Source organism: Kryptolebias marmoratus, linkage group LG12, assembly GCF_001649575.2.
Source record: "Kryptolebias marmoratus isolate JLee-2015 linkage group LG12, ASM164957v2, whole genome shotgun sequence".
NCBI lineage: Eukaryota > Metazoa > Chordata > Actinopteri > Cyprinodontiformes > Rivulidae > Kryptolebias > Kryptolebias marmoratus.
This window is the reverse complement of record NC_051441.1, coordinates 10,062,488-10,078,531: the sequence shown is the minus strand read 5'-3', so window position 1 is coordinate 10,078,531 and position 16,044 is coordinate 10,062,488. Positions and strand designations below refer to the sequence as shown.

Genomic DNA, 16,044 nt, shown 5'->3' with positions numbered 1-16,044 from the left:
AACTCCTCAGTGCATGTTGGCTATTTTGCATTTATTCAAGACAGCTGTCAACAGAGAGAAAAAGCACGCCCTCTCTCACCACAGCTTTAACAAATAATTATTTTGTAGCGCTGCTTGATGCGCACCTGTTACATGCTGACTAACTGGGTAGGCGGAGTTTTCTTCACCAACTGCGCATGCGTGGCTCGGGAATCTAAGGATAGTTTCCTCCCAACACATGTGAGCCGACAGGAGTGGACGCAGTGTTTTTTTTTTTTTTTTTATTCTTCGAAGACAAATATAATCCAATCAGTTAATACTGGTGAGTTGTAGTGGTGTTTTTTATGAGGAAATGAAAATGGAAAATGTATAGGCTATCTAATGTTTCTCTAAATTGAACTTGACATTTTATCATGTAGTTGAGAAATGTTTTAGATTTTAAACTGAATGCAGCTGCCAAACACTTCACTCAGCTTTTGTTTAAAATCATAAATATGGTTAAACTGTAAGTCATTAGAAGATGTGACTCACTCTAAATAAGATTCTGTCAGGACTGTTAGCTAAAGAAATGTAAAAACAAAACCCTTATCTTCTTATGCTACAATTTTTATTACAATGAATAATTAATCACAAGTGATAGAAATGAATTCATTTGTTTAAGATCATAATTTAATGTTAAAGAATTGACATGAAGCTGTGTTGAGATTTTTTTTAAGCTAAACTTTAAAATAACCTCAAAAGGACTGCTTTTTGCCCTTATGTCATAAAAACCTTTTGTCTGAATGCTAGTTCTTAGCAGAGGAAATATTCATCTGTTTGCTGTTTACCAGGATTTTTTCCCTCTATGCCTGCTGATGCTAGCATTTCTGATCTCCATGCAGAGTTGTAAACATTGGGTTCGTCTGCTACTTTTCTGGCCATACAGGTTGTCATGTTTGTAATTGAATAGTTTCAAAAGAAAACTATTTTATGTAAAAATGTACTGTATTTTGCTCTTTTGGAATTTTATACAGTTCTTTGCAAAAAAAATGTAAAAAAATCACAGGCTATTGGTGTGTTTGTCTGACAGATTTTCCTGATTTCATCAAGGATATCCATCTGAAACACTGTGAGGACAAGTGGACTTTGAAAGTATCTGTTTTCCTTAAAAAAGGCTTCTTTAGACACTATCAGATCATGTTTGAAGATCTACAACCCCCCACTTCAGTTTTGCTGTTAGGGGTCATCGTTGCTCTGCTGCTCCTCCACTTTTTTTGCTCCAACATCTTCATCCAAGAAAGACGAGAACCTCCAGGACCAAGACCTCTTCCTGTGTTCGGTAACCTGTTTCAGGTGGATCTGAAGTGGCTTGACAAAAGTCTTTTTAAAGTAAGTAATCTGTTTTGTGTTTCTTACTTTGTTTTTGTATTACAGAAAGTATTTCTATTTTTTTTTTTTGTAATCTTTATTTGTACATTAGCTTCACCCTTTAACTGTTCTGTGTTTCTAGCTGTCCAAAAAATATGGACCAGTGTTCCAAGTCTACTTTGGACCAAAGAAGGTGGTGGTTCTGGCCGGTTACAGGACAGTCAAACAGGCTCTGGTGAATCATGCTGTTGAATTTGGAACCAGAGAAATCACTCCAACATTTAATGATTTACACAAGGGACATGGTAGGACTTCAGTTTCAAAGGTATAAGATGACATTCTTTTAAAAAAATTATTAATTTAAAATTTTTCTTTTTCCAGGCATAGCATTTTCCAACGGAGACTCGTGGAAGGAAATGAGGCGTTTTGCTCTGACAACACTGAGAGATTTTGGAATGGGCAAAAAGATGAGTGAAAAGATAATTGCTAAGGAGTGCTGCTACCTAATTGAAGAATTTGAGGAATTTGAAGGTAACATAATCTGCTCCTATGCACAAGACCTTGTTTACTGGCTGGGCCTCAACATACAGCACAGAAATGGGTGAAAGTTGACTAAACTTCATGTAACAAGCCAAGATAATAGGCTGCAGTGACTAAATGTTGTTAAAACACTGATTCAATAGAACTCATTATCTTGTGTTATCACCTGCCTTTCATGGCAGCAGGTCAGATTGTAATTGCCTATCTGAACCTGTGTTTCTATATTTGTATGTTAGCAAATATCCCATAAACAACTGGATGGATTTGAATGAAACTCTTAGAAGGTGATTACTGGGTGTATATCTACAATTGATAACCTCTTATAGTTAACCTGATTCTGCAGTCGGTGTCACAACAGTCGACAGTCACAACAAATCGACCCTAACAAACACAAAAATGTCTATAGCTCAATCATTTTTACAGATGAAGCTAAAATTAGTTATGATAGTTGCTGAAAGTCATTTCTTTCACATTCTCCAAGTGCTAACTGATTGGTAAAATGTTTGGTCTGCAATGTGTTAAGTGATATGCACTTTTCAGAAAAACACAAGTATTCATGTAATTATGACCCTAAAGTTGTTCTTTCTTTTCTTTTTTTTAGTAGAAATATTTTAGGTAATTTATCAGTAGTAAAGTTGTTCTTTTTAATTTCCAAACTCATGATCAGATAAACTTTAGTTCTCTTTTACACTTCATGTTTAATGTTGTTATCTCTGCCACAGAGGTTATGTTTTTGGATGGTTGTTTGTTGAAATTTCCAAGAACTGTTGGGGTTTTCACACACAAAAAAACAAAACAAAAAACAAACCTAACAACAATTGATTACATTTTAATGGTGATGCAAGTCAGGATCTGTATTGCACAATTTTTTTTTATATTGACGCTATGACCTTGTGGTGTTTGCACCCCGAGTGCTTCGAGTTTATAACTGTTTTTTAAATTTTTTTCTGGCAGGTAAAGCCTTCAACAACACCAAGCCCATCAATTATGCTGCTACAAATGTTATATCATCTCTGATGTTTGGAAAGAGATTTGATAACAAAGATCAGGTCTTCCAAGCTATGGTGGAGAGAGACAATGAGATAGTCCGTCTGTCCGGAACAGCCTCCCTTTGGGTATGAACAAACTAATGTCAAAAGAAATGTTGTAGCTGTAAGATTTGTTTTACAGATTCCAAGTTATGTGAAAGCTTTTTTCATTGGTTTACATTGTGAACTTTTTCAAGCTTTACAACATTTTCCCTTGGCTTGGCCCTTTTTTTAAAAACTGGAGGGATTTTATGAAGATTTTGGAAGATAATGAGAAGACTGTAAAGAAGATAATCGCTGATCTGAAGGAAACTCTGGACCCTGAGGTGTGCAGATGTTTCGTTGATGCATTTCTGATCCGTCAGAAACATCTGGAGGTGAGTTTCCAAACTCTTGTCCAGTCCCTGGTTGTAAATGGTAATACATTTATTATCTCTTTTTTTTTTTACATTTGGGTTTTAGTAGGATTCTGAAATAACAAACCTGCACTACCATGATGATAACTTGCTGTACAGTGTGATGAACTTGTTTGAAGCTGGAAATGATACCACAGCAAATACAGTGAAGTGGGGTCTCCTTTATATGGCCAAGTTTCCTCATATTCAAGGTGCAAAAAAATCCCTAAAGCTCTGTTTAGCCTTTGCATAATGCACCTACTGGATTTAATTTTAATGTGTATCCAGATCGTGTTCAGGAGGAGCTGAGCAGGGTGGTTGGAAGCCGTCAGGTTCGAACAGAGGACAGGAAGAACTTGCCGTACACTGATGCAGTTATCCATGAGACACAGAGACTTGCAAAAAACCTTCCCCGTCGGCCTTCCATATACAACGAGCAAAAACGTCACCTTTCAGGGCTACTTCATCAGAGCGGTCAGCTGTTCACCTAGCCCTTAATGCCAAGTACCTGAACACCTGAGCTGCTGCCACTCAAATTGATTTAAAGTTTGTTTTTTACCTACAGGGAACTACAGTGTTTCCTCTCCTCACTTCTGTCCTGTATGATGAGAGTGAATGGGAGAGCCCTCACAGTTTCAACCCTTCTCATTTTCTGGATGATGAGGGTAAATTCATCAGGAGAGATGCCTTCATGCCGTTTTCTGCAGGTATTTGGTCTCTTATAATAAAGTTCTGCTGTCTTTATTGCTTTTACAGATAAAATTGTGTTAACATCTTGTTGGCTGTAGTAGTTTTATTGTGTTCAGTGAAAAGACAAGCATGTCATACAACAAACTGCCATAAGAGTGTACTCAAACCAAAGGGTGATTGCTACAAGGACTTTAAGTTTTATACACAAGGTATTTGTTCAATCATATTAGCAAATCTTAGAGCATCATATTTAACACGTAAACCGTCCTGCAGGTCGCAGGGCATGCATTGGAGAGAGTCTGGCCAGAATGGAGCTCTTCCTCTTCTTCGCCTCTCTTCTTCAGCACTTTCGTTTCACTCCCCCACCTGGAGTCTCAGAGGATGAGGTGGATTTAGCACCAGTTGTGGGATTCAGCCTCTGTCCTCGGCCTCAGAAGCTGTGTGCTGTCAGACGCAGGTGAAGAAAGAGACAACTTTATTAGGTTTTTCTTTTTTTTTTTTGTAGAATTATGGGACATTTTAAATATGAATTGATGATAAAGTGTTAATAAAATTCAGCAAGGAAATATTTTAATGTTTACATGCAGGAATTGTTCTGGTCTCTAACAGTAACGTTCTGTGAATTTTCAAACCTCACTGGACTTCATCTTAGTTTCATTTTGACTTGATTCTATCAAATCAAATCACTTAAATTTTATGATTATTATTCTTTTCTTTAAACAGTGCCCTTTGTATTAACTGGAAAAAGTGAATTTGTTGTATTAAAGAGAAAAAAGAAACTTTGCCTCTGATTGATGAATATCTTACACAGTATCACTTTAAACACAATAAGTTCAATGGCAAGAAAATATTTCTTGTTCTTACTTCAATGATTGGATTCACCAGTGCCTCATTATGAAACTAATACTGAATGTCTCTTTTGCATACCACAAATAAAGAGGATAAATTTGCCTCCTGAGGGATGAAATCAGATACACTTGGAGCTTTGCAGTTCCCCGTTTCACCTGCAGCTCCCCGTGGCAGCTGGTCAGGTTTGGCAGCCCATCAGTTTTTGGGCACAAAAGCAGCTGACAGATCAGGAGCGGCTGCAGTCTTCAGTCCTCCTCCAGGGGTACCGTCGCTAGGAATTATCATTGGTGAGTTTCAGAGGGTTTATGCATGTGTGGAAAATGCGCACAATCCTGTTTACTATGTAACACCTTTCAAGTTATTTGATGACATTAAAGCAGAAGCGCTATATAAATATTAATGGTGATGTGCGTTTAAGCAACTTTGATTTAAATCCATTTTAATTTAATTAAATAGTTTTAAATCGACTGCAGCTGCCGAACATTTCGCTCAGCTTCTGCATGAAGAAACTTTAAATGTTTTGAACCCAGTAACTGCTCCTGAGCAGAAATATTAGTGGGACAGACATTTGTTTTTGGAAACATTAATTACATAAACTTTACAATTTGAGTTGCATTTTCTGTGATAAAGGCAGGATATGTGTTGCTTAAAATTTATTTTGTTGCTTTTAATGCAGACAGTTCTTTTCTCCCTGACTCTCCTGCAGGTCATGGTTATGTAAGGGAAACAGTTCAGTTTAATAATTAAATCAGGGAAACTTTATGCAGACCTATTTGTGCCCTAATCCCTCTGTTGGCACTGCCTGCTGTTTTGATCACTGCCTACAGAGATTTGATAAATCTACTGACAAATATGGACATTGACCTGTCCTGCCCTATTTTAAATTCCATTTTAAATAGTTAAAATAGTTTTAAAAATTCACAGAACAATACAATACACATCAAGGTAAATAATTAAGTAATTTAATTGATTTATTAGGAGGAACTTTATGGGGCGAATGAGATGCATCTGGTCTAATATGTGTACTTTATTTCTTTTCTTATTTGGTATAGTCTGAGTTATAGTTTGAGGTGGAGTTATACCTGAAAACGGTTTGCTCTGCAGTGTCACCCACTCGCTGAATGTCTAAATTTAACTTTTGTGTTCATCAACTCAAGTTCATGTTTATCTTAAAAATACCACATTTTGACAATTTTTTTCTGTAAGTCAGAGGTTAGAAGAAAACCTCCTTAAAGCTTCTAGTTCTTCCCAAAAGACGCCTCAACTTAAAACACAACCTGTTGCTTACTGGCTTTGCAGGGTTACTGCTGGTAATTTACATTTATTTTTTTTACTTCATCTTTTCATAACAGAGAAACCCAAACTGAAGACATATTTCTGCTCTGTTGTTGATTTTGTTTTTGTTTTGTTTTTGCTAATCTTTGCAGAAATGTGATCAAACCAGATGGGCATGGTTTGATGGTTTTCTTTCTCTTTCTTTAAGGTTTTTTAAACTGAAGCACTGTGAGAAGAACTGGGCTGTTTGAGTGTTTTCCTCCAAGATAAGACTTCTTACTGAGAAACTATCCAATCATGTTTGAAGATCTACAGTCCCCCACTTCAGTCTTATTTGGGGTCTTTGTTGCTCTGCTGCTTCGCCACCTTTTTTACTCCAACTTCAGCTCCAACGAAAGACAAGAACCTCCAGGACCGAGACCTGTTCCTTTGTTCGGTAACCTGTTCCAGGTGGATCTGAAGAGGCTGCACCAAAGTCTTTTTAATGTAAATTTTTAGACTTCTAAATACTAATTGTTTTTGTATTAACACAAAATAATAAATGATATTGGTGTGTGAGAAATAATTTGATCTGTTTTCTGCTTTAAGCTGTCAAAAAAATATGGACCAGTTTTCCAAGTGTACTTTGGACCAAGGAAGGTGGTGGTTCTGGCCGGTTACAGGATGATCAAACAGGCTCTGGTGAACCAGGCTGATGAGTTTGGAACCAGAAAAATGATTCCAGCATTTTATGATTTGTCTAAGGGACATGGTAGGAATTCAGTTTCAAAGTTATAACATTTTTTTGTGAGGGCTTGTTTAAAAAATATCTCTTTCCAGGTATAGTTTTTTCCAATGGAGAGACATGGAAAGAAATGAGACGATTTGCTCTGACAACACTGAGAGATTTTGGGATGGGCAAAAAGATGAGTGAAAAGATAATTATTGAGGAGTGTGGCTTCCTAATTAAGGAATTTGAACAATTTGAAGGTAAGATAACCAATCTTAAGCAAACATAAGCAAGATCCAGATTCTAGACTGGGCCACTGTAACATAACAGCACAGAAATGTGTGAAAGTTTTACCATTTCACTCCACATTACAAACTTATCTTATGTTATTGCATCCCATTCAAAGGAGGAGGTGGTAATGTTATTGCCTCTGTGAGTGTGTGTTTGTAGGTCTGTGGACTGGTAAAATATCCTCTGAACCACTAGACAGATTTTAATGAAATTCCCAGAATGGGATCATTGGATAAAAATCTACTGCTGATAACGTTTTAGTATCATCCCCATTGAAGATGGCAATTACAGCTAATTAACCTTAGCAATCATAAAAATGTCTATAACCCAATCAAAATGTTCAAATATTGGGTTAAAACTGTGTGAGATAGAAGCTGAGACATCCCCATCACATAGGGATAATGCAAACTCTTTATTTTAAATTTAGTATCCAATGTCAAGGGTGTTATTTCACGGAGAACTGAAAGGTGGAAGTTTAGAGTCTCAAATGTTTAATCAAAACAATCCTGTTGTATTTATAGCATTAAATCAGTTATAAAACAACATTTTACATTACTGAATCCCATCATTGTAAATACCTCCAAAAGATGTTCATTTTGAACCATAGATTTCTCTGTGCTACACTCTATTTTACACTATTGTTTAAAATTGTTTTTCTGACAGGTAAAGTCTTCAACAACACCAAGTCCATTAATTATGCTACTACAAATGTTATATCAGCTCTGATGTTTGGAAAGAGATTTGAATACAAAGATCAGGTCTTTCAAGGTATGGTGGAACGAGGGAATGAGATTATTCATCTGGTAGGAACAGCCTCCCTTTGGGTATGAACAATTTATTTACTGTTATGAAAACATTTCCTTTGCTGTGTATTTCATTGAAAATTCTGCCAAAATTTAAGTTCTTATGTCAAAGATTTGTAATAGTAGTGTAAAGTATTTTAAGTTTACATTGTAAACTTTTTCTAGATTTACAACATTTTCCCTTGGCTTGGCCCTTTCTTAAAAAACTGGAGGGATTTTATGAAGATTTTGGAAGATAATGAGAAGACTGTAAACAAGATAATCGCTGATCTGAAAGAAACTCTGGACACTGAGGTGTGCAGATGTTTCGTTGATGCATTTCTGATCCGTCAGAAACATCTGGAGGTAAATTTTTAAACCTTCAGTCCAGTCCTTGGTCGTAAGTGTTGATAAACTTTATTACCTCTTTTTACCATGATATATTTTTTAGGATTCTGAAATAACAAACCTGCACTACCATGATGAAAACCTGCTGTACAGCGTGACAAATTTGCTTGAAGCTGGAAATGATACCACAGCAAACACATTGAAGTGGGGTCTCCTTTACATGGCCAAGTTTCCTCATATTCAAGGTGCAAAAAAATCCCTAAAGCTCTGTTTAGCCTTTGCATAATGCACCTACTGGATTTAATTTTAATGTGTATCCAGATCGTGTTCAGGAGGAGCTGAGCAGGGTGGTTGGAACCCGTCAGATTCAAACAGAGGACAGGAAGAACTTGCCGTACACTGATGCAGTTATCCATGAGACACAGAGACTTGCAAACATCCTCCCCATCAGCCTTCTTCACGCAACAAGCAAAGACATCACTTTACAGGGCTACTTCATTAAAGAGGTCAGCTACTCGCATTGATTTAGGGTTTTAGGAAAAAAATCTTTCATGTCTGACGATATCAGATTGATCTGAAGCCTGCTCTTTTTTTACCGACAGGGAACAGCTGTTCTTCCTCTCCTCACCTCTGTCCTGTATGATGAGAGTGAATGGGAGAGCCCTCACAGTTTCAACCCTTCTCATTTCCTGGATGATGAGGGTAAATTCATCAGGAGAGATGCCTTTATGCCTTTTTCTGCAGGTACTTTGCAGAACTTTGTTTTTTATGAGAGACTATTTTAATGTTTTTGCAGATAAAATTGAGTTTGTCATCATTTTGTTGGCTCTAGTAGCCTTTTATTTGCAGTCAAATACAAGCGTGTCATACATCAAACTGCCACAGGAATGTACTTAACTCTAGTCTTGATTGCTTCATTGACTCTCAGTCTTCATGCACAAGACATTTTGCTAAGAAAATCTCACACAGAGCATCATAATTAACACTTAAACCTCATTGCAGGTCGCAGAGCGTGCCTTGGAGAGAGTCTGGCCCGAATGGAGCTCTTCCTCTTCTTCACCTCTCTTCTTCAGCGCTTTCGTTTCACTCCTCCACCTGGAGTTTCAGGAGATGAAGTGGATTTAACACCAGTTGTGGGATTCACTCTCTCTCCTCGACCTCAGAAGTTGTGTGCTGTGCAACGCAAGTGAAGTTGGAATGCCTTAATCATTCATTGTTTAGGTTGTCATCATGATAATATGAAGAGTTTGATCTACACACTTTGCATTCATTAAGCATGTATGCTAACTTTTAATCTTGCACTACATGCTTATTTGTTTCAAATACTTACTGTCCATTGCAGGAATTATTTAACTCATAAAAAAATACTTGTTTTGAGGATTTTGAACTGAAAATTTTATGGTGATCCTATTGACTTGACTTGATTCTAACAAACGGAATTGTGTTCCTGTTTTAAATTTGTACGGAATTGTAAACCTGTATTTTACAAAACAACATGCACATAATCTATGTAATCATTAAATATGTATTTTTAAAATAAATACTAAATTGTAAATAGCGCTTTTCATGAAACTCAAAGACATTGTACACTAGACCAAAGAAAATATCCATCCATCCATCCAGGTCAGGTTATATAGGTAACCAAATTAGGAGGGAAACCTAAACATTACTCCCTCAAGTTTCTCCTGAGGGACCTCAAGATTTTTCCAGCCCAGTGACGATACATAATCCCTCCAGCAGGTTCCTCAGTTGGATGAGCTTGGATGTTTGGGTCATTAGCTTAAGCTGGCCTCAGGTGAAAAGTCAGACTAAGGGTGAGTTGAAGACATTGATGAAGGAGGACCACATTATACAAGCAATATTTCTGATGAGGTGGTCAAACCTTGGTTCTTGAGGCTCGGCAAGCCCAAAAAATGTCCTTGTGGACTCACCACCTGCAGACAGGAGCTGTCAGGTTTGACAGCAGATGGCAGGTGGGAGTAGGTCCCTGGGAGTGCTCATCCCTGGCAACACAAACTTTGTTTTTGGTACTAAAGAAAATAAGACTAAACTAAAAAATAAAAATAAAATAAAATAAATTAAGAATAAGATCAACAAAGAGTCAGTTCAGAGACCTTAGGGGTAAAAAACAACAAAAAACTTGATTCAATTATATATCCTTTTTAAGTGTTTTAAATAGTTTTTGAAGATTTGCAAACATGAAGTGTTGTGAATGTAGGCAAGAAGACCATTCCAGAGTTTTGGGGATGTATCTGAAAGCTCTGTCACCAAAAGTCAGCCTTCTGGTTTAATGGACAGAAAGCAGTTCAGAATCAGAAGTTCTGACATTCTGGGATGGATTGTAGGGGTGGAAGGGGTGGCAAGATCAGATAAAAACAAATGAACAGATTTGGATGAAATTGCCAGGAAATCTTGGGACTGTCACAAAAAACAATGAATTAAAGTTTGGTGGTGATCCAGATCACAATCTGGATCGCATTATTTGTTTAATCATGCTGTGGCCTTTGAGGAGGTTTGTGCTCTCTGAGTGCTTCTAGTTTTAATTTTAAACAGTGCTGTTTTAGTGAACTTCAAATAAAATAAAACGAAGTTTGCCTGTTTGATTATTGATAAGTAGCTTGCACAGTATAACTTTATTAAGTATCTTTTTTTTGTTTAATTTAGATATTCATTTGATGTTCAGTGTTTTGTAACTTTTTAAAGTAAGAAGCATCAGGAGCCAGAAATTATTATTTTTAATTTAATGGTTTGATTTATGTGCTTCATTGTGAATCCTAAATGAATGTCTCCTTTTGCATATTTTCAATAAAGAGGGCAAATTTGCCTCTAGACTCTTTCAGATGTTTTATTTTTGCTCTTCTTCCTCTAGTTATTGCAGATAAACTCAATCTTTTGGCATCTATAGGTTTTGTGATGTGTCTTGAAGACAGTTCGACCAGAATGGAGGTCGTCTTGTTCCCCAGCATTATTTTACATTTCTTGTTTCAATCCCCCAAATGAAGCCTAGGCGTAAATTCAGACTCGAAGACCTGCTTCAGCCTCACCTGCGTCGAGCACCTCCACTCCAGCCTATCAGCATCCGACCGCGCCTCCAGTGTATCCAATCAGCGTGCAAGCCTTCGTTTAAAAGGAGTTCCATCATGGCCCCATCCGTTCGCCGGCCGATCTTCAGCCCACCTCCACCCCTTCTCCACCCCCAGTTTCCCAGCTCCCTCAAGCTTCCTTTCCCTCTTCAACCTCCACCACCAGTGTCCTCCCCGGGGAAGACGCCTCTAATGCTCAACCTGAGCTTCTCCTCGAAGCGCATTGCTATTGTCGACACTCGCGTCTTCCGCGAGTGTCATTCATGTCAAATAAAACCATTTAATTGCAGCTTCTGTTTGTCGTGAGTCACTCCAGGTTGAACTGGATTTTCAGAAGCTGATCTGGATCTGAAACCAGTAATAGGCTTGACCCTCACCCCTCTTATTTCTAAAGCTCTGTACTGTCAATGTCCTCTAAGAGATGATCATCTTGTTTGTTTGTTTTTTTGTTTGTTTGTTCAATTACAATAAACAAGTACTTAAAAATTTGAAGACTTAAGCATGGATATTTCAACAACGGTTGGACTCCAGCTTCAAATTTAAGGCTTTTTAAGTTTCCATTAAAATGCATGAGATTTTCAGACTAAACTAAGCATGTCCTTATGTTTAAATTTGAATATTTTACACAATATTGTTTTTTCTGATTACAAAATCATATATGCTATAAATTATGAGTCTTACGTGCATTAAAGAAACTTTGCAAAAAAAATTATTGTGAGAAGAAAAATCAATCTCTCATACAATTTTGGAGGGCCTATTTAACTTTATAATAAAAAGGGCAAACATCTTGAAAATCACAGGAATAGTCTTTCTAAGTGTGAATGCTTACACATAGAAGGATCTCGTTAAAATCCCCAATCTTATTCACTTTTGAAAAATTTTTAAACAAATTGTAGCGAAATACCATGATATGATATAGACATATATTTTACTTTTAGGCTATATTTAGTTCAACCCAAAATTAATTGTCTACAATGAGCTCCAGGTTGATATTGGTTGAAAATATTCACATAATACGTATTGGTACGTGATTTTGTGTAATTGTAGTATTTATTTATTATTTTATTTGTAAAGAAGATAAGAAGATCACCACGTTTTAGTTCAAAGTTCACTGAATTTCCATCCTGACATTTTGGAACAATTGGTGACAGAACACAGAACGGAACAGTCATGTGACACGCTGTGCTCACAACAGATGGTTGTACACAGTGTTTCAAAACAAATGTTCCAAAGGTTTTAGTACGTACCAAAACGGTCCATGTATTTTCAGACAGTTGGTTTTTTCCTTTGAAATGAAAAATGAAAAAACGAGTGGATGTTCGTTTTTTTTCATTTTTCAGAAATCGGATAATCCGACAATCCGATTTCCGATTTTGGTTCAATAAACGAAAAACATAAAAAAAAAGGGGATTTTCGTTTTTTCATTTTTCACTTCAAACAAAAAAACGAACTGCCTGAAAATACACGGACCCAAAACACTGTTTTAGTTTTGCCATTAGTAGTTTTTAGAATTATTGCACAGAAGTTTTTTTTTCCTTTTTATTTTTGTTGATTCAGAGTCTTATGCTTATTAAATTAGAAATCCCATCCAGAAAGCTGCAGACCTTTCTGTTTGTTTGATTTTCCTTAGTTAAATATCCCTGTTTCATAAATGTGTTTTGATGTCTGTTTCTTTGATTTAATCATTAAACTGGACTGTTTTCACCTGACACAACCTCGACCCACAGGAGGGAGAATAAAGGGGACACCATCTGCTATAAAACAGAGGCTTTTGGTGAGATTATCTGATATTCATCTAAAGCAACAGAAGAACTTCACTGTAAAGGTGTCCCTATTTTTCCAAGAGAATTCAGACTTCTTCCCAAGAAACTATAGAATCATGTTTGAAGACCTACAATCAGTCTCTCTGTTTGGAGTCTTTGTTGCTCTGCTGATCCTCCACTTTCTTTACTCCAGTTTCTATTCCCAGGAAACACAAGAACCTCCAGGACCCAGACCCGTTCCTCTGTTCGGTAACCTGTTTCAGATGGATCTGAGGAGACTCAACCAAAGTTTGTTTGATGTGAGTAATTTATTGATTGCCCTTAAACTAGTTGTTTAGTATTAACAAAAAATAATTAAAAAAAATATTGGTGTGTGTCTCAATTTGCATTGCTTTATGATTTTAAGCTGTCAAAAAAATATGGACCAGTTTTCCAAGTCTACTTTGGATCTCAGAAGGTGGTGGTTCTGTCAGGATACAGGACCGTCAAACAGGCTCTAGTGAACCATGCTAATGAATTTGGAGACAGAGAAATCACTCCAGCATTTTTTGATTTAACCAAGGGTTTTGGTAAGATGTTTTTGTCTCAGACTTAGGAAAAACTTTTTGTCCCTTGTAAATCAAATTGTTTTATTCAGACAGTGCATGCTGTTTCCAGGCGTCGTATTTTCCAATGGAGACTTGTGGAAAGAAATGAGGCGTTTTGCTCTGACAACACTGAGAGATTTTGGAATGGGCAAAAAAAGGAGTGAAGACATAATTGTTGAGGAATGTCAGTACGTGATTAATGAATTTGAACAGTTGGAAGGTAATAGTATTAATTTTATATCTAACATGCATATGACCCAGTTACATACCACTGCAAAGAAATGGGTGAAAATATTTAAAAAAAAAATTGACATTATTGCATCCACTCAACATTTATATTGTCCTAAATTGAGTTTATTTTAAAGTAAGCAAATTAGAGTGAGCAATGTTCTTATACACTTTGTCTAAGTTTTCCTTATAAATGTTTTCCAGGTAAACCCTTCGACAACACCAAATTCTTTAATTATGCTGCTACAAACATCGTATCAGTTCTGATGTTTGGAAAGAGATTTGATTACAAGGATCAGGTCTTTCGAGCTATGGTGGAGAGAGACAATGAGCTTATTCGTCTTTTGGGAACGGCTTCTATCTCGGTATGACTGAATTAATGATTACAATGAATTTTATATAGAAGACGAGACAATCTCACCATTAAGGTTTGGTGGTGAGAGGACCATCAGATTAAAATGGAGTAATATTCATACTTTGAGAAAACAGTTGGTTGTCTTTACAGTTGTGTTAAATCCAGAAGATAATTGTATCAGTAAAGGGGCAAAATGAACTTGGCTGCACTGCAGACACTTGTTTAAACCATATTTCACATAAGAAGAGCTCTTATTTCTGACATTGACATTGTGAATATTGTTTTTCCAGGTTTACAACTGTTTTCCTTGGTTGGGGCCTTTCCTTAAAGACTGGAGGGATTATATAAAACATGTGAAAGCAAGCAGGGAAGATGTAAAACAGATAATAGCTGATATGAAAGAAACTCTGGACCCTGAGGTGTGCAGATGCTTCGTTGATGCATTTCTGATCCGTAAGAAACAGCTGGAGGTGAGAAATCAAATTTCCTGCAAGTCAGGTTTGTAAATGTTGAATAATAGTAATATTCTCTCTTTGTTTGACTAGGATTCTGAGAGTGAGAACTCTCATTTTAATGATGACAACCTCCTCTACAGTGTAATAAATCTGATTGAAGCTGGAAATGATACCACGGCAACCACACTGAAGTGGAGTCTGCTTTACATGGCCAAGTACCCTCATGTTCAAGGTGGAAACATTCTTCTAAGCCTCTTTTTGTTTAACTTGTTTATTTTGCACAAAGCTACTTGTTAGACCTTATTCTATGGTCCATCCAGATCGTGTTCAGGAGGAGCTGAGCAGGGTGGTTGGAAGCCGTCAGGTTCAATCAGAGGACAGGAAGAACCTTCCGTACACTGATGCAGTTATCCATGAGACACAGAGATTTGCTGACCTTGTCCCCCTTGCCCTTCCTCATACCACATGCCAAGATGTCACCTTACAAGGCTACTTCATCAAGAAGGTCAACCGCTCCCTTCAGTCATTTTTTTGTTTTTGTTTTTGCTCTTCGTTGCCATATCTGAGGATATCTACTTGCTCTGAGACCTGTTTTCTTTTTCACTCTACAGGGAACTACAGTGTTTCCTCTCCTCACCTCTGTCCTGTATGATGAGAATGAATGGGAGAGCCCTCACAGTTTCAACCCTTCTCATTTCCTGGATGATGAGGGTAAATTCATCAGGAGAGATGCCTTCATGCCTTTTTCTGCAGGTACTTTGCAAACTATAATAATAATAGACAGATTTCAGTGCTTTTACAGAAAAGATTGTCTGCTTTAGCTATCCAAAACCCATACAGAGGACCCTATTTAACACTTCCTGCAGGTCGCAGAGCGTGCCTTGGAGAGGGTCTGGCCAGAATGGAGCTTTTCCTCGTCTTCACCTCTCTTCTTCAGCGCTTTTGTTTCACTCCTCCACCTGGAGTTTCAGGAGATGAAGTGGATTTAACACCAGTTGTGGGCTTAACTCTCTCTCCTCGACCTCAGAAGTTGTGTGCTGTCCAACGCAACTGAAAAAAGAGCTGGAACGCTTTCATCTGTTTTTCCCCACGATTTTATTTGGACATATCCCACATGTGTTATTGGATAGTGGATAACTTGTTAAATAAAGGAATTAAATGCATAATATAAGACTTACTTTGAAGTGATTAGTTGTCTGCACTGGCATTACATTAGAAGACAAAAGCCTAATTATACAATGTAAAAGAAATGTATAAACTGCTGGAACGGACTGTTCCTTTTGTGCAGCTTTTGATATTTGCTGAATGCATTTATGACCCTGTAAACTCTGTGAAGACCT

General features: G+C 37.1%; 2 protein-coding genes and 1 pseudogene across 2 annotated transcripts; all 3 read left to right on the top strand.

Moving 5' to 3' along the window:
- Positions 1-750: 750 nt before the first annotated feature.
- Positions 751-5,019, top strand: LOC108241300 (annotated as a pseudogene).
- Positions 5,001-10,712, top strand: LOC108241301 (cytochrome P450 2K1). The gene is made up of 10 exons (XM_017425333.3): positions 5,001-5,115; positions 6,312-6,589; positions 6,692-6,854; positions 6,923-7,072; positions 7,767-7,927; positions 8,072-8,251; positions 8,337-8,478; positions 8,555-8,739; positions 8,836-8,977; positions 9,236-10,712. Exons 2-10 carry the CDS (start codon positions 6,401-6,403, stop codon positions 9,421-9,423), a joined length of 1,500 nt encoding a protein of 499 aa, XP_017280822.1. The 5' UTR covers positions 5,001-5,115; positions 6,312-6,400; the 3' UTR covers positions 9,424-10,712.
- A 2,446-nt stretch (positions 10,713-13,158) lies between these two features.
- On the top strand, positions 13,159-15,823 carry LOC108241302 (cytochrome P450 2K4). The gene is made up of 9 exons (XM_017425334.3): positions 13,159-13,378; positions 13,486-13,648; positions 13,737-13,886; positions 14,099-14,259; positions 14,540-14,719; positions 14,795-14,936; positions 15,025-15,209; positions 15,316-15,457; positions 15,571-15,823. The coding sequence occupies exons 1-9, from the start codon at positions 13,196-13,198 to the stop codon at positions 15,756-15,758; spliced, it is 1,494 nt and encodes a 497-aa protein (XP_017280823.1). The 5' UTR covers positions 13,159-13,195; the 3' UTR covers positions 15,759-15,823.
- The last annotated feature ends 221 nt before the right edge of the window (positions 15,824-16,044 follow it).